This window comes from Cydia splendana, chromosome 24, assembly GCF_910591565.1.
Source record: "Cydia splendana chromosome 24, ilCydSple1.2, whole genome shotgun sequence".
Taxonomy (NCBI): domain Eukaryota; kingdom Metazoa; phylum Arthropoda; class Insecta; order Lepidoptera; family Tortricidae; genus Cydia; species Cydia splendana.
This window is the reverse complement of record NC_085983.1, coordinates 2,626,459-2,652,663: the sequence shown is the minus strand read 5'-3', so window position 1 is coordinate 2,652,663 and position 26,205 is coordinate 2,626,459. Positions and strand designations below refer to the sequence as shown.

General features: G+C 37.6%; 1 protein-coding gene across 1 annotated transcript; it reads left to right on the top strand.

Annotated features, from left to right (window-relative positions):
* Nucleotides 1–210: 210 nt before the first annotated feature.
* LOC134802092 (uncharacterized) lies at nt 211–4,683 on the top strand. Its single transcript, XM_063774685.1, has 8 exons — nt 211–400; nt 1,979–2,117; nt 3,176–3,241; nt 3,314–3,388; nt 3,470–3,649; nt 3,727–3,804; nt 3,921–4,004; nt 4,083–4,683. Exons 1-8 carry the CDS (start codon nt 211–213, stop codon nt 4,168–4,170), a joined length of 900 nt encoding a protein of 299 aa, XP_063630755.1. The 3' UTR covers nt 4,171–4,683.
* The last annotated feature ends 21,522 nt before the right edge of the window (nt 4,684–26,205 follow it).

Below are 26,205 nucleotides of genomic sequence, written 5' to 3'. Positions count from 1 at the left end.
ACTTGACTTAAGATCCTATGTCCCCTAGATGGGGCAGAGGGCGTCCACAGTGACTCTCCATGTTGATCGATCTTGAGCTTCTCGCTTCATTTCGCTCCAAGACTTCCCGATCTTCTTCGCCTCGTCTAACACCGTACGCCGCCAGGTTTGTTTGGGACGGCCACGCTTTCTCTTTCCTTGGGGGTTCCAATCTAAGGCCTGTTTAGGTATATGGTCGGGCCCCCTCCGGAGTGTGTGTCCAATCCAGTTCCACTTACGGCGCTTGATCTGCTGGTCGATCGGGATTTCGTGGCAACGTTCTCGGAGGTTCTCATTCGAGATGGTCCCGGGCCAGTAAATACCGAGAATTCGACGAAGACATCAGTTAACGAAGACTTGAAGCTGGTTGGAAATGCCCTTTGTAACCTTCCAAGTTTCAAATCCGTACAGCAACACAGACTTAACATTAGACCCAAAGATTTTCAGTTTCACCCTTCGGGTCAGTTTTTGTAATTGCCATACGTTCCGCAGCTGTGCGAAGGCTACCCGGGCTTTGGCAATCCGTGAAGTGATGTCCTCTTCTGTTCCTCCTGTCTCTGTCTGTTTATTTTGAGGTGCCCAATAAAGAATATGTTATGATATTGGGTATATTGGTTTCGGCCGCTCGCCTGCGTAGCGTGTCTGCCATAATTTATTGTTAATTCATATTGAATCAGAGCACCTGTTCTGAAAAGTGAGATGTCGGCTAGGAGCTCATTTTGCTGAAGGATTATTACTTTTTATTTTGAGATTATCTAATACCTTAAAGCGAGCAATTCTTGTTTATTTATATATATATTTCGGGGATCTCGGAAACAGCTCCAATGATTTCGATGAAATTTGCTATATGGGGGTTTTCGGGGACGCAATGACGTAGCTAGGCGTGGGCGAAGTGGGCCGTCGCCTACGGCCTCGCGCACCAAGAGGGGCCTCGCGCGAGTCCTTCAGGCACGGTGAAAGAAAAGGGCCTCGCAGAATGCGATTTCGCCCACGGCTAGATTAGTTCACGCTACGCCACTGCGGGTACGATAAATCGATGGGAAACGCGCATTTTGGAGTGTTTATATTATATGTTTTCCGAGCAAAGCTCGGTCTCCCAGATATTATATATTGTGAGACTTATCGCGAATATTTCATTTCAGGTATAAGCGGGCAAGCTAAGCTGCACATCTCTTCAAATTAAGGTTGGTATTTAATTAAAATGAAGATATTTTTTTTTAATTGATTGATCTACATGCGTATATTTAATCATTGTACTAATCTCTGATATAGTAGGTAAAATTACAAAGTGATACACTTCTACTTCGGTACCTATTTTACGAGACTTATGGAACTATACTGCAGATACGGTGCATATTAATCATAAAATAGGATACGTATCTATGTAAAACTAAAATGTGTATCTACCTAAATAATACCAAAGACATATGTAACTTCGTATAAGATGAATAAAGTCTAAGGAAGAAACGTGCCTCGGAAATCAAGAAAAAGTCATTCTCGGGTAGATGGCGCACACACCTTTAGCCTATGCTCGGCTAGATGGCGTGACGACACCGTTTCATATTTAACAATTTTAACACAGATATCAGTGAATGAACATGGGTCAAAATGATATAAAAATAATAAAATCATTTATCGATATATATAATTTTTTTTGATAATTTTATACGTTTTCATTTTGAGTTTTAGTCGTGTGTCGATAGATGGCAGTAAATTTACTGTGACTACAAAATTTACTATGACAGGACCCCTCTAATACTATCTATCCCCTCGTCAGTGACTAGGCCCGATTTTAACATTTTGCCCACCGCCAGCTTCTGTGGTGAAGCCCGATGTTAACTTCGTTGGCGACGTTACGAATTTATGTAATAAAGCAGACAAACGTGCATCTAACTCTTTTACACTCATTGACGTGTATTGCCAGTGAAATAGGACAGACAGTAAGCTTGACCTTGACCAGTGTCCCTAAGTAAAAAACCCGCGAAATCGCCAGTGTTCTTACTAAGCGTTGCAACAGGTGGATGTTTTGGCGTTTTAACTGTATTTTTAATAGTACAAGGAAGTTGTGTATTTATTTGGAGCCTTCTGCATATTAAAATGTAAGTACTCATACATATTTCATCCATAGTATATGTGTAGGTTATGTTTATCCAACAGAAACACTAATCAAAATAGCAGCCTAACCTATGCCGTATCATTCATTCAAAATTGTTTTGTCTGTTCCAAATCTTTTTGTCTATTAAATGCGTTGCGTAAACTTCTGTATCGGTTGACAATGTTATTAAGATTTATAACAGCTTGCTACATAGATGAATCTTTAGTGAAATCCTCATTTATCTAAAGAAAACTAGCAACAGGTATATTTGCGGCCCGATTGTGGCCGCCGCACAGATACTGGGCGGCCCGGATCGGGCCGCAGAACAGACAGCAACTAGAGTTAGTAAAATGGCCGACCATGCAGTTTGCATAGTATGGATACGCTGAGAGCAGCATATTCAATACATTATTAATTATATTTTTTTGATCCGATTTATTTAACACTTAATAACAAATGTTTCTAAGTCGCTTTTTTATAATTTTACATAATTGTTTAAAAACAGCGGTTCTTAAATTGAATAACTATATTAAAAATCTTAATAGACATATTATGATTTTTAACGGACACTCATTGTTTTTTCATTGGTTTGGTTGTCACCCGCATGGAAATTTTTTGGCACTTTTATGCTTATGTGCACTAAACTAACTGCATGCTATATTTTTGTGTGTGTGTTTTTTTAATTTAAGGCCACGAGTCTCAAAAACTCGCGGCAGCAGAGGTGGTGGTCGTGGCCGTGGTCGCCATACTAATAATGATCGGGGCCCTCAAGAAGGTTTGGGCACTCGAGAAGAAGTAGAGACTCGGGGGATTGTGCACGCTAGGGGCAGTACACGTACTAGGGGTGGTGTGCGGAGTAGGGGTGGTGTGCGCACTAGAGGCGGTGTACAGAGAAGGGGCGGTGTACGTACTAGGGGTGGCGCAAATACATCGCACCCGATTTGTCTAGAAAGGTAAATATAATATTACTTAACACAAATAGAGGTAAATAACTATTGCGTAGGTACTATTACAGTCAAAATTTAAATCAGTATTTATTAATTTATGTTTCTCTATTTTTAGCATTTATTGTGGCCCTCTTAAAGACTGGCCAAGTGGCTTGGCCATCGAAGTTCCTTTACGGAAAAAGTAAGTAACTATCTACATTATATTTAATTTAGATGTTTTTTTTTCGTATTTTAAATATTCTTTGTATTTCAGATTTTTTAGGAGGACGACACCGAGTCCCGAACCCGCACGTTCAAGAACTCCCATACTAGTACAGCATGATGAAATGTAAGCTTGTTTTAAATCTACAATAAATGACTAGCAACAGGTAGATCCTATAATCCATATATTGTATTCTTTATCCCATAGACTATCTGCAGCTGAAACATTAGCAGCGCTGAGTTCAGCCCCGCCATCGCCTGGTTTAGACCAAGGAGCCATATCCCATATATTATCGGCAGCTGAAACATTAGCAGCTCTGAGTTCAAATCCGCCGTCGCCTCTTTTAGACAAAGAAGCCAGCTGGCCCTCGTTGCCCCGTGATTTTGAGTTAGTATAACAACTAGTACAATTTTCTCGTGCCTACGCAGATAATTATTTCTTGACTAATTTTTGCACTTTTGCAGATTGTTTGATACTGCAGTTGCATCACGAGTCGTTTCACCTGCACTTTCATTAGTTTCAAACGCACCTTCTCCAATAGTGTGAGTATTTTTATTACTTATATAAATTATTTACTTCTATTTTCTTTATTACTTATTATTTTTACAATATTGTGTCCCAGAAAGATTACGTGGTTATATTTTGTTTTTATTTACAGAAATATTGAAGTCGACACGGTTCAGACATCTGCCCTTAGAACAGTGCGCCTTCCCAAACGCAGAGAGGAATCTCCTTCCTATCAGTAAGTATCACTTCATAATTAAAGAATAATATACCCGTGATTCTTTTATGTTAATAATAATAAAAACTATCTTTTCAGATCTCCTGCAGTTTGTCGTGGCCCTCCTCGTCCATTAAAGGACTCAGAAATAGAAAATGTCCTTTTCTATGGCAAGTACCTACTTTAATAATCGCTCATTTCACGTTTAGATAAATAGCTTTGAGTTTGTTATAATGAGCTGACATTATATCCTTTGTCTGGCAGGAAGCGAGGAAGATGATAGTGATGACGAAGAGACTGAGGAGCTGGCGCCTGTTATTGTGCCAAGGGTGGCTCGAATTTACCTTCCGGACGAAGAAGACGAAAGTCCCAGTCAGGCTCAAGCAGATTTGCGTTGGCCACCAATCCGGCCCGTCCAACCAGCCCAGCAAGAAGCTGCGATTCCAATTGAAGCTCCTACTGAAACTCCGACTGAAATCTCACTTTTTTTGCCTTCAACAGATGCGATACAAATGGAGCCTATTAATAAATTTGATTTTAAATGGAGACAGATGCCAAACCCTCAGATTCCACCACAATTGAGGAGGGAGCATTTTATACAAAATAAAGGGCCAACTCGGGCATATGTCGATCCATATGATGCATTTGTTGCTATTTGGGATCGCCCAATTATGGAGCATATTGTTAGAGAAACAAATAAATATGCAGAACATGTAGCTCCCCCCTTTTCTACTTACTTAACTTACCCATAATATAAACACCCCCTTTTATTTATCCCTAAAATATGGCCATGTGATCGTCTAGCTAGTGGTTAGGACCCCTTGAAATGAACCGCGACAACCTCAAATTCTTTAATGAGTATCAGCTAAATTTTGGACTGACTATTTATTATTACCTAGATTTTGAGAACAGATATTTATGGTAATAAAATAATTATTTATGGAAGTAAGAAATAATTTAAAGAAAATTATTCGGAGAAATACAAAATTATTCAGAATTTATTAGTGCAACGTAAATGATGGTGTAAAATTTACTATAATGTATTTAAGTATTGCAGCATATATGATGATATAAAATATATAAAAATGTTGTTGGTAAAATCCTGCCACACCTATTAAGCTTCCGGGATAACATAGAAGCAGCACTCCTGAGATAAGCTCTTTTACACCCTAGCATTTCAAGGTTAATTATAATTAACTATCATCTTCTAAACGATGTGTGATTTAATCACACGTGCTGCTCCGTACGCCCGATGCAGGTCTGGAAGCTCTTAGTCCGATTTGCAAGTATTAATCGGAACACCTACCCTACCAGTTAGCCAGACGGGCTATGACCAACACTTCGTAACCTAAACGCACCTAGATGATGATGAAAAGAAGTGTCAAAGTATCCATCAATCATCATAATTACTTATCTTTTTTATATTCAAAAGCTAGGGATGCTAATCCCATAGTCCCATTCCCCAAAGCTGATAATCTAGACAGAATTCCTAGTTCTCTAGATGTATAAACGAAGCACCGAGTTTATTTGTTAACTATTATGTTTAGTAGAGGTCGAAATTGAGTATTCACTCAATAAATCCTTTGTACTGCTTTTGCCTGACAAAGGTTCCCTAAAACAAACCGTTCTTCAATCCCAGAATAGTCTGCGTTCCTAAATCCAGATTGATAATTAAGAGTTTATGTTGTAAATACCTGATTTTATTACTCAGTACCTCGTTCCTACACCAGACAACCAGAAATGAAAAGTAGAAATAAAATTTTATAGAAGCACTAATTCTTTCCCCATATAAATGAGAAATTAAAAAGATTTAGGCAGTTAAACTCTTTACCTTTTAAACACACATATTTTAGGATTAAGAAACCATATTTTAAAACCCTTAAAGATAAATTTTTATCAACCATTTCAAATTTATAGACCCTAACTAAAAAAGAACGTTAATAGACATCAAACAAGTGTGTGATTCTACCCTAACTCTACCCATTGTCCCTAATCTAGTACATTCAAAGCATAGTTCGTTCTTACCATCGACCTAATGCTTTGTAATATACGCAAGTGTGGTCCCTACGAGAAGCTGTAAAGTTCGGCAGGCGAAACCGATAAGGCAACCTACAGGCCAGTGTATTTGACTCCCTCCTTATCGCCCGCGGGCATGGTGGATAAGAATAAGTCGCCCTATTCCGTGTATATAAGTGGATCAGTACCCTAGCACACACACGCACTAATCACGAGGGAAACTCTGCCACAACAAAGACTAAGTGTAATATCAGTCACGACAGAAGTCTGTCCCCGCAACCAGCACTAGCATGAACCGGAGCACCGAAATATATAAATAAATTTAATAGGAGACCTAGTCTCAATTACTGTCGACTTCAGTGGGCCCAGATTACTCCGGATGACGCGCACGTGACGTCCCCACATCCATCTAAACAGCTGGGCCTTGAGACTAGTGAGATAATTCGTCTCTTATGTTGATATAAAAGAGACGCCAAGTCCTCTCAAACTTGGAGCAATAGACTCCTAACCATCCAATCCTTTGGCACCGTTAGGCGGAGTGGATGCTTAGCAGGACAAACTGTCAGTCCAAACAATGATCTGGCTTTTAAAATAGCAAAAATACCCCATAGAAAACACTAAAATAACTAATTTATCACAAAATTAAACTAACTCAACAGAAACTACAGAAAGGCAAAATTTCCCCAAACACTGTCATCTATATTTAACGTTATGAGAATTTCTTCCCATAAAACCAAACACAGACACAATTCCAAGCCCCGGTCATGCATCGACATCGTCCCTGCACAACATGACGGCACTTAGAACACACAGCGTAGAGAAAACTTCACAATAACTAAAAATCCACACATGGCAGTAAAGAATCTCCATGACAGCCTAAACTTAGCGTTACGACGATCAAAATCCCCGTAAAACCAAGTACAGACACAAATTCTAAGTTTAAATTTACCAGGATAATTCCAAGTAAAAACAAACACATAGAAAAATTAGCGGAGATACTTCACTTACCAGTACTAAATTACACCCGAAAACCAGAGTCACTGCTAGTCCGGTCGAAGAATGAATGAATCCCCAACGCTCCGCACCGGCCTTTTATACCTTTTACTATGGCGACTGAATGGCGACATAACGGCGACTGAGCGGCGACTGAGCGGCGACTGAGTGGCGACTGAATGGCGACTGAATGGCGACTGAGCGGCGACTGAGTGGCGACTGAGCGGCGACTGAATGGCGACTGAGTGGCGACTGAGCGGCGACTGAATGGCGACTGAGTGGCGACTGAATGGCGACTGAGTGGCGACTGAGCGGCGACTGAATGGCGACTGAGTGGCGACTGAATGGCGACTGAATGGCGACTAAGTGGCGACTGAGTGGCGACTGAATGGCGACATAACGGCGACTGAATCAAAACAAACATACTGGCGACTGAGTGGCGACTGAGTGGCGACTGAATGGCGACTGAGCGGCGACTGAATGGCGACTGAGTGGCGACTGAATGGCGACTGAGTGGCGACTGAATGGCGACTGAATGGCGACTGAATGGCGACTGAGTGGCGACTGAATGGCGACTGAGTGGCGACTGAATGGCGACTGAATGGCGACTGAGTGGCGACTGAATGGCGACATAACGGCGACTGAATCAAAACAAACATACTGGCGACTGAGTGGCGACTGAGTGGCGACTGAATGGCGACTGAGCGGCGACTGAATGGCGACTGAGTGGCGACTGAATCAAAACAAACATACTGGCGACTGAGTGGCGACTGAATGGCGACTGAGCGGCGACTGAATGGCGACTGATTGGCGACTGAATGGCGACTGAATGGCGACTGAGTGGCGACTGAATGGCGACTGAGTGGCGACTGAGTGGCGACTGAATGGCGACTGAATGGCGACTGAATGGCGACTGAGTGGCGACTGAGCGGCGACTGAATGGCGACTGAGTGGCGACTGAATGGCGACTGAATGGCGACTGAATGGCGACTGAATGGCGACTGAATGGCGACTGAATGGCGACTGAATGGCGACTGAGTGGCGACTGAATGGCGACTGAATGGCGACTGAATGGCGACTGAATGGCGACTAAGTGGCGACTGAGTGGCGACTGAATGGCGACATAACGGCGACTGAATCAAAACAAACATACTGGCGACTGAGTGGCGACTGAGTGGCGACTGAATGGCGACTGAGCGGCGACTGAATGGCGACTGAGTGGCGACTGAATGGCGACTGAGTGGCGACTGAATGGCGACTGAATGGCGACTGAATGGCGACTGAGTGGCGACTGAATGGCGACTGAGTGGCGACTGAATGGCGACTGAATGGCGACTGAATGGCGACTGAATGGCGACTGAGTGGCGACTGAATGGCGACTGAATGGCGACTGAGTGGCGACTGAATGGCGACTGAATGGCGACTGAATGGCGACTGAGTGGCGACTGAATGGCGACTGAGTGGCGACTGAGTGGCGACTGAATGGCGACTGAGTGGCGACTGAATGGCGACATAACGGCGACTGAATCAAAACAAACATACTGGCGACTGAGTGGCGACTGAGTGGCGACTGAATGGCGACTGAGCGGCGACTGAATGGCGACTGAGTGGCGACTGAATCAAAACAAACATACTGGCGACTGAGTGGCGACTGAATGGCGACTGAGCGGCGACTGAATGGCGACTGTTTGGCGACTGAATGGCGACTGAATGGCGACTGAGTGGCGACTGAATGGCGACTGAGTGGCGACTGAGTGGCGACTGAATGGCGACTGAATGGCGACTGAATGGCGACTGAGTGGCGACTGAGCGGCGACTGAATGGCGACTGAGTGGCGACTGAATGGCGACTGAATGGCGACTGAATGGCGACTGAATGGCGACTGAATGGCGACTGAATGGCGACTGAATGGCGACTGAGTGGCGACTGAATGGCGACTGAATGGCGACTGAATGGCGACTGAATGGCGACTAAGTGGCGACTGAGTGGCGACTGAATGGCGACATAACGGCGACTGAATCAAAACAAACATACTGGCGACTGAGTGGCGACTGAGTGGCGACTGAATGGCGACTGAGCGGCGACTGAATGGCGACTGAGTGGCGACTGAATGGCGACTGAGTGGCGACTGAATGGCGACTGAATGGCGACTGAATGGCGACTGAGTGGCGACTGAATGGCGACTGAGCGGCGACTGAATGGCGACATAACGGCGACATATTAGCGACATAATAGCGACATATTGGCGACATAATAGCGACATAATGACGACATATTGAGATAAACATTATTCCAAAAGTACCAGGATACCAGAACTGAGGAAGATGTCATTAACCTCGTGGCGTGTAACAAGGTTTGATTCAAGAAGAAAGATCATAAGTTCCAAGTTGTTTACTAAACCATATGTCCTAAATATTAACGTTCACTATTGCTTACTTCAGAGTATAAATCATGTCCTTTTTACTCACGCAGTTTAGAGAAAGACGGAGCTATTTTTAACGACATCTACGCACACATTCATAGGCAATAGTCGAGTAGTCAGCTGGAGTAGACTAAATTATGATAAAAGGGAACGTTCGAAAACTCATCACGTACAAATTTGTAAGCATTATTTTACTTTGAGATATTTTAAGTTTATTACTGAAAAACGTCCCGGTATTGAAGTATTTTATGTGTATTAGTATCAAATATATTATTTAAGACATCTGGAATCTAGAGGATTAATTATTATAATATTTATTTTTGTCTTACGAATTTCAATGTTATGTTTCGAAATTGTACTAGGGCATCAGCGTAACGAAACGTCGAGCTGTCAATGTCAGCTTTACTGTCTACGTCTATACTATTTGTTGTTGGTTGTTTTCTGAAGGCTTATTTTGTTTATTTCTAAGTTAAAATAAGGATTAATTAAACAAAAACGCATCTGATAAATAATGAAACATGGAATCACGTGCCTCAAGTTTCAATTGTTAGAATATTCACTGGAATCATGAACGAAATATGTGACTGCAAGGGACATTAGTATTGCAAGGTATTTCCTACTAATTTATGTGTTTTGTAATGAAAAATGAGGCCAATACTAGGCAATAGGCATACGACTAGTCACAGTTCGCCCCCGATTTAAGTGTTTTATGAATTACTACAGTAATTTGTAAAAGACTTCAATCTACTCTAGATTAGTCGGATATATCCCCCCTTTTCTAAACGTGTAGTGTGTGTCTCAATACTAGGTGACCGCTAGTGACTCAGCCCCGAAATTAGTTCATCAGAATTCCGTCAATGAACCGTGACAACTCTTTCCTCAGCCACCCCGCTTCACCAGTAATGCCAGGTTGTGAATCTGGCAGGCTACTACTTAACCCGTTCTTGCTAGCTCAACCCGGCCGCGTCGAGTATTACTCTTGTCTCTACCCGAATTGCGCCGTACACTTCCGTGGAAGAGCATCTATCGAGACAGCAAAAACCCTCCAAGCAAAGCGAAGAGACCTTTTTATAAGTACGAAGCTTTCAAGTTCCATTGCCAAAATTCGAACCAAATTTCACTGCCTTATCACCCCCAGCCACGTTTTCTTGGCGCGTGTCTCATACTTGAATAAAATACTCTAACCTTTAAGTTTGTTTGGGTGTTTTTTTTTTTTTATATATAAACAAACTTAAAACGGACACAAGTAAGTACCTCAATATGGTATGATAAGGTATTTTTGTTTGAAAAAAAAAAGAAATGACCAAATAAATACCTCATATTGATGAAAGCAACATAATATATAATTGTATTTAATTAACCTCTTAAAAAGAGCCTCGTCCCTTTTAGACGCTCCCGGCTCTCAAAATATGTCGAGTGTCAGATATATCTCATTCAAAATGAGTGTGTGAGTTTCGTATAAGTCTTATTACCTTGTGTAGTATTAGCCATAAAGAAAAAAAACCCCTTTTCAATGGGAAGAATCCAATGGATTTTAACCTACTGATAATTTTTTTTCTGGCTAATTGAGTATCCCGTTCCCACCCCATTTTGTTCCCCTGCAAATACCGACAAATCTAGTTTTGATTACACTCCAGCCTTTGTCTATCTGTATCGATTCATTCTTACCAACACATAAGTACATTCTTCCACTAGGCATCCATCATCTGATAAACATCTTACACATAAATCTTTTCATACTCATAATCGTAAGCATAAGCACTCAAGTCAGCGTTCTCCCTTCCACATTCACCGATTTGCTTCAATCTCTCCAGACAGCCAACGCTCCGATTAGTAATCAAAATGAGAAAATATAAATTTATTTTAATGGTCATATAATCATATGAAAACAAAAATAAAAAATATATATGTGTATACTCATTTCACTCTAGCCCCATATCAGCCTAACATCCCCGGCCCCAGATGATTTTAAAATCCCTTAATATTGCATTTAAATATTTTATTGTTTTTATTTTTATTAATTTTTTTTTATTTAGTAATTTTTGGACAAAAGCACTTTGGTCCAACAAAAAATATACCCCGCACTTTAGTTGTAAAAATTTTCTTTTTCTGATGCTCCGCCATTAATTTCCCTATCTTCCATTCACTAATGTCGTTTAATTGCAACATTGACTATTTATTATACAATAAACTAACGCGAAAGTACACAGACAATGAAGAATTAATCCCGAAACGCGCTCAACTGTCAACCTAGACAAAGGCCACTTGTGAAAAAAAAACTGACCTATAACCATCTTACGAACCATATATTTAACCATAAATATTGATTCTATTTATATGTTACCTCTAAATATTTAGGCCCTATGACCAGCCAAAATAATGCAGAACAATAAATAACCAATAAATAATAAAAAAAAATTATGACATTTAGAATGTTGAAGATGATGATCATGAATCATAACTAATAATGTCCTATCATATATGCTGCAAAACATTCAATTATCAATTTGTTTTATACTTAAAGTTTTTACCCGTTTTAATGCATTTTTTTTTTCTGAAGTCTACGCCATCTCGCATTTACCATTATACCAAATTTTAATATAAAATCATAATTATAATGTTCCAACAAATAAGCTTTTATGATATAAACCTAATATCTGTTCATGTGTAGTGGAAACTGTCAGCTTTTGTTTTTGTTCATAATTAGCCTACAACATATTTTTTTTTTTTTTTTTTTTGGCAAAGTTCCCCTTATTTTAATCTTGGCTAACCCCCTAGTAGAATATGGCTGACCCTTAAGAGAAAAAAAAACAATTTTTTCTAACAATTTTTAGAAAACTTACATAATCTTTGTTTATGGTCGGTCGGTATCTCCAATCCAGAAGAACATATTTCTGACTTTCCGTGTGACTACATATACTAGTCTTCCCCGCCTAACACGGTCTCATACTGCCTTCAAAATAGTTGAGATGGAGAAGTCAGTAATTGTTGTCCTCTAGTTATACTAGCAACTTGGACACAGCCTAGAACGTCCCTTCACTTTCAATTTGCCCAACATGCTTGGCTTGTCGAGGTTATCCAGCCGCTAGCGAACAAAAGACAAGAATTTCCGAAATTTCACTATGTTCTTATACACTGTCACACACGTTAAAACCCCACTGTGCACTAAAATATACACTCTTGACTTGTATCATACACACTTCTTTATCACTCATTTTCCTGGGAGAATAACTTCACTCGCTTTAATCTTAGACACTGTTCGCTTAGTTTTTACCACTTCCATAACAGAAATTCCTGTTTTAAAACAAAATTGTCTCGTAACAAAATAACAACTTCACTTTAGGCACAATTGGTCTAATATTCCGGTTCTAGATCGTTTTATATGCACATAAGTTACATAACTATGACTAAAATAGTCTTCCCGGTTATTTCAACTAGCTTTACATAAACATTTTCATTTTTTTTTAAAAAGGAGTTATAGTCCTATTTTTCTGTAAATAAAATATAATCACACATAACGAAAACAAACAATTCTAACCTGTTTCAACTGACAGTACTTGTCAAAAACTTTTTTCTAAGGCGTATTTTCAAAGTTCTAATTATAGTTTGACAAGCCATTTCCGTGTATAGAAAAAGCGAAAAGAAAAAAAACGAATGTCCTCCCTGGAAACAGTGATGCGTAATCTGTCAATTTTTCCGTAGATTTACAGATTTTGGCCCCAGTATCCGAATCTACAGTAATTGGTGTTAATTCTATCGAAATCATCAAGCGTATTTCGTCTAGAAAAGGTAAATGTCGTATCATTGTGTATAACGAAACGCAATCTAAAAAAAAAACAAATCTAATTCGTCTCATCCTACTTTTTTAGCGTTCCATTTCACGCAATTTTCACAGTGATTCATACAATTTATTCGATAGTTCATTTAACAGTTCGGTGTACATTTGTAAACATTTATTTATACGAAATTATGATTATCAAGGTATGATAGACACAAATAAAATAGCTTTATGACACGGTAAGTTGGCTAATGTTCCTATTTCTGGATATGAGTTTTTAAAAGATCAACCATTGTATTACACAGATCATAGATAGTAAATTCCGCAGCTTCCGTTGGTAAAGTCTGTACCACACTATCGTATCATGCTATAATGGGTTAGCAATAAGGTATCAATTCAATATTTAATTTGTGTAATTCAATAATTTTCTTTTCTTCTTCTTAGTAGCATTGAAAAAGCGTTCGTATATATTAGGCCTAAACGTCATAATTTTATGTGAAGTAATGAAAAATTGAGATGGTCCAGCAAATCCTGTCAGTAGAAAAAGGTGCGAAAATCAAATTTTCTATGAGACGATATCCCTTCGCGCCTACATTTTTAAAATTTGCCGCCCTTCTCCACCGACAAGATCCGCCCGACCAACTATTGTTTATTAAACTAAAAAAAAACGCAAAACCACGGGTGTTTACCAGCGGTTAAATATAAATCCAATCTGGCAACACCGCATAGGATTCAGGACGGCTACCGTGAAAATCGAAAATCGCCAATCGCGGGGATCCCACTCCCTCACTCCAATGAAGGCGTAATTAGAGCGACAGAGAAAAATGCCCGCAACCGACGATCCCCGGCATTGGCGGCAGCCCTACAGAAATCGACTATCACAACTTCATGGCTATCAAATATTAAAAGAAACTACATCGCAACCCCATCTAGCGGCGAATAGTGATCCTGCCATGGTTGTCATCTATATTTTCGTAATAGCTTTGACTTGAACTTTTAAAGTCTTTTACTTTGTAGAATAATATAAATATATTTTTCTAGTTTATTATTATTATTTTAACCCATCAAAATGCAAAATTGACCTATTATGAAAGATAAACTGCTGAATGTCATATGATAGCAAAGGTCGATTGAACACTACATATTTAAAATTCGCGCCTTCCTCCATTTTCAAAATGAATTCGAAAAGGAAAACCGTCCGTTATTGTTTTAAATCGGTTACATCGACTCTTCGGTTAGCTCTTTAAACGGTGAAACATTTCAACCAGAAAGTTTTCCTTTCCAAACTCTTCAGTTGTGGATATGGACCAATCATGGATCCACCCAACCCTCAAGATTTTCTTGAAGAACATTTTCCTATTCTGTGGAACATAAACCATCCGCATTCCGGGGATAGGGTGCTGCGCCGCAAAGCAAAAATGAATTTTATTGAAAATTATAGTACTAAATTTGGCGTTATACATAATATCAAAAGTGTTGACAAATTTATTAAAACCATTCAAAGACGTTACCAGCGCAAACAAGTAAGTAACTTATCTTATAATATGTATTTCTTTTAATTTTACCTTCCCCTTTTTTTTTCTTACTATTATTACACAACCAAATGGCTTAATCTCAATTAACAGCATGTTTATTTTTGTTTTAGAAAAATCCTTCAAAAGTTTCAGCTACTAACCCCTCAAGTTCTACTACACAAGTTTGTATTTTTCTGTTACCATATCTTAACAAAATTTTTTTTTTTTTTTAACTCTTCTATCCTCAATTTTTTTTTTATGAAACTCCCATCCAATGTTACATGCTCGCTTTAATTATTTGTTTTAATTTTTATTTTAGTCGAGCAACCCCCAACCAAACGCTACTACTAATAATATCCAAGACCAAGCGTCAATGATTCAGGTAATTCTCCTATATACATATACTTTGGCTAACGCCTTCATTCAAATATTTGTTTTTTTTTTTGGAAAGCCCCACCTTTCGTCCTTGGTTTAATATAAATATATATTGTAAAAATAAAAAAACAATTAATTGACATTGGATATTTATTAAAATACAATATCTGGTTTTAGACAGAACAACCTCAGCACCACACTTTAGTACAACAGCAGTCTCTGGAGAGTCCCCGGTCTATTGATTTCAACAATATTCTTATCAAGGTGATAATTATTACTCTTCTTTATTAACACACTGTTGACAAAAATTATATTATCACATTTGTATGTTTTAGGTAGTAGAAACGCGGCAGCACACTATAACACAGCAGCAGTATATTGATAGCCCCCTGTCCATCGGTCTTGTCAATATTCTTAACGAGGTAATAATATTTATTCTTCTTTAATATTTCATTTTTGACAAATATTATTTTAACACATCTCTATGATTTAGGCTGAAGAACTTCAGCAACACACTATAGTGCAACAGCAGTCTCTCAATACCCCCAGGTCTTTTGGTCTTGACAACTTCCTTAACGAGGTAATAATATTTATCCTTTTTATTATTTCATCCTAGACAAATATTATTTTAATACAACTTTATGTTTTAGGCTGGAGACCCTGGGCCTCACACTATAACTCAGCAGCAATCTCCTGATAGCCCCCGTCCAATTGATCTTGACAACTTTCTCAATGAAGTAATAATTTCCTTTTCCTTTATTATACATGGCTAATAAATACCCCCTTTTAGCATCTTTTCATTTTTGTTTTTAGCTGGGTCTACATGATACTCAAGACCAAGATGCACTGGATTTATCAATACAGGTACTTATGTTTATGAATCTATGTATCTCTGAAAACGTATATCTATATCGATGGATATAGACGCTTTTTTTTCTTGTTTATTTCTTTTCCTATGAATCCTCACTCAGTTTGTTTAACTCTGTTCCAATTTTTATAGCTTCATCGTTATTGTACACACTGATTGTCATTATACAGTCACTTGAGATTTCCATGTCTTCACTCTCTTTCTTAGATGAGAACATTAAGCCTTTATACCATTCCTTAGAATACAAAATTCCATCCCACATTTGTCCTAATAATTGTCTACCAGGTTCCTCCTATTTTATGCCTGTATTTTACATCTCTTGATCTGGTTACTACCACTCATTTCATGAATGTATTTGTTTGTTTTCAGAATCTTCAAGCCTAACAACGCCTTTTTTTTTACACAATAGATTTAATAATGTAATTGCGTCGTTTTCTTTTCTTTCAAAGAAATAAACTTATTTAAGATAGTTGATTTCCTGTCATCTGTCAAACAATGATTATAAAGCATGATGTGCAAAAGTTTTTAATTTTGTTTTTAATAAACGTTGTTATATATTTATATATTTAATATAATTATTTCATCCTTTTTAAGCTAATTTTGAATCCATTCATTTTTTTTTTTTTTTTTTAGAGTTACAGTAATATTAACTGGGTCCTGTAACACAGGGTTTCCTAGATCAGGACACAGGGACGTGATTTACTGTATGTTTAATTCTATACAATAAACTTTTTTTTCATTTTTCATTTTCATTATGTTTTTTAGATATATCTTGAACGCGTACATCTTACTTGACAATCATTCAGAAACAACCCCATAATACATATATTTTTTATGTTTTCTCAAGCTTATTGATATCCAAATTTCAATGTTAAAACCGTTTTCTTTTTCTTTAAACGAAGCGAAATTGTACTGTTCGTTAGCTACTTTTAATACTACTAGAACCATGTCTTATTTTTATTTTGTAAATTTCCGAACGCTTGACTAGTTGTCAAGTGTCAACGTCAAACGTCAACTCCTACGCATTTGGAAAGTCGAATAATCGATTTCACAATGTTTGTTTCAGCTTTTTAAGTTTCTCTTGACTCTTTATCACAATTTTTAACGAAATATATTGTGGTAATATAAAAATGAGCGTAACTGTCTAGGCATTTCTCCTACAATCTTTAGTAGTACCTTAATACGTTTGGCGAAGTCGAAGTTCTGTTTTATCACCTGACATACCTAATATCTACAAACATCTACTTTTTTTACGACCCTAGTGCTCCTAACCATGGCCCAGTGTTCAAATTGTCTACTACAAAGGATGTGTAATGAGCCTAGTTGTAGATAGCATGAATAAAATGGGCCTAAACGTGAAACTATTTCTTTAATTAAGGTAAGATTTTATTCCCTTGTCTTTATTAACCAAATTATAGTTATTGAAAAACTGTTGAACATACCTGCTAGAATGTTAGTTAACGGAATATGGCTGATCACAAATTGACCTATTAATTCGCCTTTTATTTTTATTTGAAAAGGTCCTGTCTGTTACAAACTAGCATTAAGGCTTTCCAAATTTGATATCATTATACTAAAAGGCACAATCATCTATTTATTACAGTGACTATAAATATAACCATAGTAGTATTATAGAAAATTAGGGTTGATAGGTACCCGGGTAAATGTGCCTCATTGTACTTGTAAAGCTTATACTTAATGTAATGAGTTGTCTTATTTTTATTTTCCAGCAATTGATAACAGCTCTGTTGGCTTGCCGGATATCTAGTCATTAATAAGCGAAACAAAATTTCCATTGATACTTTCATGGATTCTCCTGAGTCTTTCGACAATCCCCTAGTAAGTATAGTACCTATGTTATTAGAAAGCTACTGCAAACATACACGTATGTACCTAAAAACTAACTTAGGGAAATTTTCATCACTCTCAAAAAACAGAAAATAGTTTTAATTTTTAATTTTTTTTTTCTCGATTGTGAAGGCCCTGCCTGTGGTAAATAATTAACGCTTTTAATAAGACTTATAAATAGGTTTAAATATACCATACTTTAGCTAACTTTTATACTTTATCAATTTCAGTGTCCCGAGTCGGACATCGCTCCGCTCCAAATGCTTGTCTTCTATGTTCATCTATAGACTGTCTCCAGTTATTACAGGTATTTTATATCATTATATAAATACCAAACTTATTGTATGTTAAAAAACTCAGGACTTATGTCTGACACTACATAAGAATGAGCGAAGAGGTTCTCGAAGAAAGAACGGAGATATGAAACCGTCATTATCCTTACATATCTTATTATAGTTTCGTTGACTAGACAACGTTGCTTAGCTTATTTATAACCTAACTTTAATGGAAACATGCTCTGTAAGGCAAAGATTCTCAAACTTTATTGAATTTTAAAGAATTTAAGTACTACCTAGTCTACTTTTGTGAAACCTAATATTTCCCATGAGTATGTTTATTAATAAACCAATCATACGCCCCCATGAGTGAATGACTGTTGATATTCTGATCAATTAACAAACTCATTCTTCTTGTTTTCTGTTTTCCTAATACTTGTTTACTTTTTTATTCCAGGCTACCAAGGACATGGTTCTATCTGTGCGTCTAGACTTCTGCTTGCAGACTTTCTTTTAAGAATTAATTCAAAGGAAAACTACATCCATGTTATTGTAATTTTTTTTTTTTGTAAATACTTAGTATATTCTGCCTATTTTCTATATCTGCTAAACAAATAAATAATTGTCCATACAAGGGACCTGACCAAATTGACCTATGTATTTCTAAATTACTAGTATTTTAGTAGTACTACTGGTTGATATATATTACCGTATCGAGTCTGGGTTCAATTCAGAAATCTGTAGTCAATTTGACCGGTCACTCACCTAAACCCTGTATACTTTCCTTTATTTTTGTCCTTTTATCTCTCCTCGCACCAGCCCTTTGAAGTCCGCAAGCCTGGAACGTAGCTCCTGTTCTCCTCCTTGCTACTTTCTTGGTTTTTTTTTATCAAGTTTCCCACAAACATATACAAATGCTCAAACAGATTTTCTAGTTGCTAGAACTTATTATATGTTTGCGGTTCCTAATTTATTTATATGAACGACTATTCCAACGTTCAACGAGAGCATATCTGCGATCTCTTAAGTTTTTATCTCTGTACTTAAACAACTGAATTTCATAAACTCTTGAGGGTCGCAAATACACTCTGTTTTGATTGGAAAAGTATCTCAGGTTCTCTTTTAGGCAGCTGAGTGAAACAAAATAGTACAGGAAAATAAATTTATTTCAATCACATACCAGTCATCATAAAAAAAAAACTTTAAACAATAAAAAAATTACAAACACAAAATTAAACAATTGCAAACATTTCTACGCTTCTTTGATTTACAAACAATTTTACCTATCCTATTTAATAAAACAAAATATTTCTAATTGTCCTACAAATTAATGACAAAGAATAATTGATTTTACAATATCTTACTTAATACAAAAAAAAAACATATTTTAACCTATCCTTCTAATAATAAAAAGAAAACAAAAATAAGACTTATTTCAGTGCTTCTTATCATATTTTAATCAATTCCATGAATCATTTATTTTAATCTTAAATCAACTGTCATATCTGGCATTATTTTAATCTACGGTAAGCTCGCCCCCGGATCAGCTATGTCATTTTTGCCCTTGTAATATCTGGAAAGGTGGATTGTATTAAACTTTCCCCTTACTTTATTAGTATATGGATCCACAAGAATGTGCACATTTTGGAAGGGAATTGCGGCGACGACATAGGGGCCCTCATAGATTGCTTCGAATTTTTTAGTGATTTTTTGTTGCGCGTTTGATTTGTTAATTTTCTTTATTTTAACCCAGTCTCCTACATGATATTGTATTAATCTAAAATTCTGATTAAATTTAGCCTGTCTAGTTTCCGCTGCCTTTTTTAAATTTAATTTTACTTTTCCTCTTATGTCTTCTAAATTCATTTGGATATTTTTTCTAATGTCTTTATCGAAGGACAATTGAGTAGGCTGACCGTACATTACTTCACACGGCGTGTATCCAGTGCTGTCATGGAACGTGTTGTTATACAGAACTTCTAGTTTTGGTAGAACTTTAACCCAACTCTGATGTCTCTTTTCGCAATAGGTTCTGAATAACCTGCCAAGTTCTTTATTGACCCTTTCCGTGGTGTTTGGTCTGGGGTTACGAACCGTGGTATATATTACCTTTACCCCCTCGGTCTTCATGAACTTGCACCACTGTTTGCTAGCAAACTGACTACCATTGTCTGTCATTACCGCTTTTGGTTTTATTATTCTAAAAAACTGTTTCATTTTTCCTACAACGGTGGCAGCAGTTGCTTTTCGTAATGCGTACAGTTTAACAAATTTGCTAAAGGAATCCTGAATTACTAAGATGTAGCTCATGCCAAATTGTCCTGAGGGTAAAGGTCCGTATAAGTCCGCCATGATAAGATCTCCGATGTTGCTAGTAGTTATTGATTGACAAGGACCTACGTATTTTATTTGGTCAGTTTTCACCATTTGACAGACAGGGCAAGTCCTTATTATTTGTTTCACGTCTCTATTTAGACCCTTCCAATAAAATCGGTCCTTTATGTACTTAATGACTTTATACGCCCCCTGGTGTCCCATTTCTAAATGAACCTGTTGTATAGTTTCTAGTATCAATTCCTGTGGTAGGTAAATGACCTTTTCACCTTTCCCGTCTGGTGTGAAATATAAAATTCCATTCTCTAGTGAACATCTTTGGATTACTCTCCCCATTTCGTCTAAGATGGTATCATTTTCTAATTCCTGAATGATGAGACTAATTTCTGGATCATTTCTTTGTAATTCTGGTATTTTTCTCATTTTACGAATTAAGTCCCTGTTCACCCCTGTTTCCGTATAAAGTATCTCTGGTAGCCGTACCTTGTCTTCTTGTAACAGATCACCTTGAGGGGGGTATCTAGATAACACATCTGCTCCTATGTTTTCTCTGCCTTTTATATGTTGGACTTCATATTGGAACTGTTCTAGGTAATTTATCCACCTTATAACGCGAGCATTGTACAGTTTCCAATTTTTTACAAACAATAGGGCTTTGTGATCGGTTTGTATGATGACTTTTGATCCCCTCAGATAAGTCTCAAATTTCTCTAAACAGGCTATTATCGCATAAAATTCCTTTTCTGTTGTAGTGTAGTTAAGTTGAGCCCCTCTCAAGGATTTACTGTGAAAACCCAATATTCTCATTTGTTCATTTTGGTCAAGTTGGTATAGGACGCCAGCAATGCCTACACCTGATCCATCACATTGCAAGTAATAAACCTTTTTGAAGTCGGGATGTTGAAGCTGTATTACATCAATGAAGGTAGTTTTTACTTTTTCAAAAGCCTGTTGTTCTTGTAATCCCCATTTCCAAGCTACATTTTTCTTTAATAAGTTGCATAAAGGTTGTATGTAATTATTGTAGTTAGGTACGAACCTCCTATAGAAATTACAGAGGCCTAGGAAAGCCCTAACATGTTTGATTTTCTTTGGAACTGGGAAGTCCTGGATCGCCTTAACCTTTTCAGGGTCTGTCCTTATTCCGTCAGTGGATATAATATATCCTAACATGTTTACTTCCTTGCATAGAAATTTGCATTTCTCTAAGTTGCAAGTAAGTCCAGCCTTCTGTAATTTCCCCAGTACTATGTTAATATGTTGTAAATGTTGTTCTAAGGTGCCTGTTGTTATTATAGCCAAGTCATCTAGGTAATTAACACAGAACTCGCGGACATCGTGCCCCAAAATATGATCCATAGCCCTACTGAAACTCCCTACTGACGTCTTTAGCCCTTGAGGTAACACGTTGTATACGTACGACTTTCCATTGAATGTGAATCCGGTATATTTTTTACTCTCTTCTGATATGGGGATCTGGAAGTAGGCATTATTTAAATCAATAACGCTAATATAGTTAGCCCCGTGAAATGAATTTAAAACATCTAACTGTAAAGATGGTTTCTCAGTTTCCGCAATCATGTATTTATTGATCTCCCTTGCGTCTAGTAATACCCTAATGGACCCATCCTTTTTTAGGGTAAACGTTAGTGGGCTGCAATATTCTGTTTGTGATCGACTTATTATTCCCTGACTTTCTAGTTCCATTAATTTATTTTCGACTTTATCTCTATAGGAATAAGGTACCGGATATGTTTTCTTTACAATTGGTGTATGTTTTTCCATTTTAATTATATGTTTGTAACAGTTTGCTCTACCTAACCTGGCTTCAAATAATTTATGGTATTTTTCTAGGAGGTTCTGTAAGGCCTTTCGTTCATTATTTTGTAAGGATACCCCCGTTGTATAGGTCCCGTGCGTGTAAGACTCCTCTATGTAAGCTTGATTTCCCAAGTCACATTTATCCTCTTGAGTATGAAATCTAACCCATTCGTTTTTACCGTTGTGACGAATGTTCACAGCGACATCATCTTTATGGAGCTGTATTGTTGCTTCTTTCTCTTTTAACCAGTCAAAACCGAGTATTAACGGAAAATTTAAGTCGGGAATCACTACAAAGCTAACGTCCATTTCAAGAACTTCTAATTTAACAGGCAACAACACCATGTATTTAATTTCTTTACTTTTATGTCCAGAAGCTGACTTAATATAAAAGGATTTGATTGGCATGAATGGAATATCGGGATGTCTATGCCTTAATTCATCCCATAATTCCTGTGATATACACGTGACGTCACTACCAGTATCAAGTAAAGCTGCTATATCGCATTCCCTAACATGAATTATTATTTCAGATCTAAAATGTTCGCGCTCATTTTTTTCGTTTTCTAATTCCTCAAAAACTGAATTAATATTTTTTTCAGTCCCTATCAGGTCTAACTGTTCCCCTTTTAATTTTAAAACATTTACTATGAAATCTAGTTCTACAACTTCTGTTTGATTGTTATGAACGTAACCTAACCCTTCATTTTGTTTTCTATTTGGTATTTTGACCTCTATAGGCGCGCGCAATCCCCTTCCGTTTATGCCCAGCAACTGACCGGGTTTCCAGTTCATTTTATTCATCATATTTAAAATAATGACCCTATCTATAGCTGATCCGGGGACTTTTTCATCAGCCAATTTTAGTTTTCCGAGTCTTCAATCTCTATTGCAGCGTTGTTTCTTCGGTCCGTGTTCTCCGGTCGACGCCAGTTGGTATAAGTATTCTGTGGCTGCGTCTTCTTCTTGTCATTGGCTTTTGTAGTGGTAGTGTTAGTATTATTGAAGCGCGGCTCCTGTTTATTGACGTCATCCATCGAACGAAGGAACTCGGCTGCCTCGAGGATGCTGACTGCTTTAGATGTGACGAACGCTTGTTGAATGTACCGCGGGAAGTGCCGCATTATGTCAGTTACCAATTGTTCTTCAGGTACGATGTAATTTAACGTTTTGGCTTGACCTACTATTTTGATAAAGTAATTATGCATTGATGGTTCTTCGGTCTTGTCCCATAGCCCGTGTACTATCTTTCTTCGCAGTTCGTTTTGCTCATACTCCCCCCAGTGTGATTTAAGGAAGTCTTTTTTGAAGTCTTCTACTGTAGTCCAACGATCTTTGTAGACCCGAGCCCAGTCTCGTGCAGGTCCCTCGAGGCATTCGAGTATAGTTTCCAATTCGTGGCCTTCTACTGCTATTTTGCGTAGATATGCGTCCAAGTCTTCTAGAAAGGTGACCGGATGTGATGATGTTTTACCGAACTTGGGTTTTTCCATATTGATGTTTTTTATGTTGTAAGTAATTGTTTTCTTTTCTTCATGTGTTAGATCTGGTTCGCGTTCTTGGAAATGTTGCTCGTCCTCGCCCCCATCTTCGATGATTTCTTCGACTGGTTCCTCCTCTTGTGCGGGGTAGATTGCGGCCTGTAGTTCATTTCTTAATTCGCTTAAACCGGCGACCATTTTTTGCTCTGTTCTCCTCAACATATTATAGAAAAGACCTCTTCCTGTTGCTGCTGAAGTAGGTGGCTTCCTTTTAATAATGGTTCTTACAACTTGTGTTCTTCGTGGTGGTTCTACTGGAGGCGTAGTTTTCTTCGTTTTCTTAGTTTGCACGTTGTCTGGAACCCTGGCTGATGGTTGTACATTTTCTCGAACCCTGGCTGATGGTTGCACATTTTCTCGAACCCTGGCTGATGCCTGTTCATTGTCTCGGACTTTGGCTGATGCCGTTCTTTTTCTAGCTGGTCGGTTCATTTTCTATCCTCGAACCTTGAATATATTTAAAAAAAGTCTGGGTCAGCTATAGTTTTTAATTTTCTATACCTAATATCCCCTCAAAATACCCCCTTTTTAATGCTAAATGTTTACTATGAGGTCTTTATTTTGCTATTTGATTTTTTGTATTTTTTTTTTATTTTTTTTTTCAGTTATCAAAGTTTATTTTTATTGTACCTAATAATAATTTTTTTTATAAGTATGTTGTTTATTTTTATTTTGAGTCCAAAATATAGTGTACTCATTCCATTTCACGTACAACAAAATGTAGCCTGAAAGGCTACTTTCTATTATTTAATTTTTAGAGACCTTGGTATCCAAAATGAACCTAAAAGGTGCATTTTAGATCCCTCGGTCACGGAACCAAAATGTAGCTCCCCCCTTTTCTACTTACTTAACTTACCCATAATATAAACACCCCCTTTTATTTATCCCTAAAATATGGCCATGTGATCGTCTAGCTAGTGGTTAGGACCCCTTGAAATGAACCGCGACAACCTCAAATTCTTTAATGAGTATCAGCTAAATTTTGGACTGACTATTTATTATTACCTAGATTTTGAGAACAGATATTTATGGTAATAAAATAATTATTTATGGAAGTAAGAAATAATTTAAAGAAAATTATTCGGAGAAATACAAAATTATTCAGAATTTATTAGTGCAACGTAAATGATGGTGTAAAATTTACTATAATGTATTTAAGTATTGCAGCATATATGATGATATAAAATATATAAAAATGTTGTTGGTAAAATCCTGCCACACCTATTAAGCTTCCGGGATAACATAGAAGCAGCACTCCTGAGATAAGCTCTTTTACACCCTAGCATTTCAAGGTTAATTATAATTAACTATCATCTTCTAAACGATGTGTGATTTAATCACACGTGCTGCTCCGTACGCCCGATGCAGGTCTGGAAGCTCTTAGTCCGATTTGCAAGTATTAATCGGAACACCTACCCTACCAGTTTAGCCAGACGGGCTATGACCAACACTTCGTAACCTAAACGCACCTAGATGATGATGAAAAGAAGTGTCAAAGTATCCATCAATCATCATAATTACTTATCTTTTTTATATTCAAAAGCTAGGGATGCTAATCCCATAGTCCCATTCCCCAAAGCTGATAATCTAGACAGAATTCCTAGTTCTCTAGATGTATAAACGAAGCACCGAGTTTATTTGTTAACTATTATGTTTAGTAGAGGTCGAAATTGAGTATTCACTCAATAAATCCTTTGTACTGCTTTTGCCTGACAAAGGTTCCCTAAAACAAACCGTTCTTCAATCCCAGAATAGTCTGCGTTCCTAAATCCAGATTGATAATTAAGAGTTTATGTTGTAAATACCTGATTTTATTACTCAGTACCTCGTTCCTACACCAGACAACCAGAAATGAAAAGTAGAAATAAAATTTTATAGAAGCACTAATTCTTTCCCCATATAAATGAGAAATTAAAAAGATTTAGGCAGTTAAACTCTTTACCTTTTAAACACACATATTTTAGGATTAAGAAACCATATTTTAAAACCCTTAAAGATAAATTTTTATCAACCATTTCAAATTTATAGACCCTAACTAAAAAAGAACGTTAATAGACATCAAACAAGTGTGTGATTCTACCCTAACTCTACCCATTGTCCCTAATCTAGTACATTCAAAGCATAGTTCGTTCTTACCATCGACCTAATGCTTTGTAATATACGCAAGTGTGGTCCCTACGAGAAGCTGTAAAGTTCGGCAGGCGAAACCGATAAGGCAACCTACAGGCCAGTGTATTTGACTCCCTCCTTATCGCCCGCGGGCATGGTGGATAAGAATAAGTCGCCCTATTCCGTGTATATAAGTGGATCAGTACCCTAGCACACACACGCACTAATCACGAGGGAAACTCTGCCACAACAAAGACTAAGTGTAATATCAGTCACGACAGAAGTCTGTCCCCGCAACCAGCACTAGCATGAACCGGAGCACCGAAAT

What these genes read in the sequence shown, in the direction of transcription:
- LOC134802092 (XM_063774685.1), top strand. Translation starts at nt 211, where the DNA reads ATGGTCGGGCCCCCTCCGGAGTGTGTGTCCAATCCAGTTCCACTTACG. An exon ending in TCGTTGCCCCGTGATTTTGA is followed by an intron (nt 3,650 to 3,726) that starts GTTAGTATAACA and finishes GCACTTTTGCAG; the next exon opens with ATTGTTTGATACTGCAGTTG. An exon ending in AACGCACCTTCTCCAATAGT is followed by an intron (nt 3,805 to 3,920) that starts GTGAGTATTTTT and finishes TTTTATTTACAG; the next exon opens with AAATATTGAAGTCGACACGG.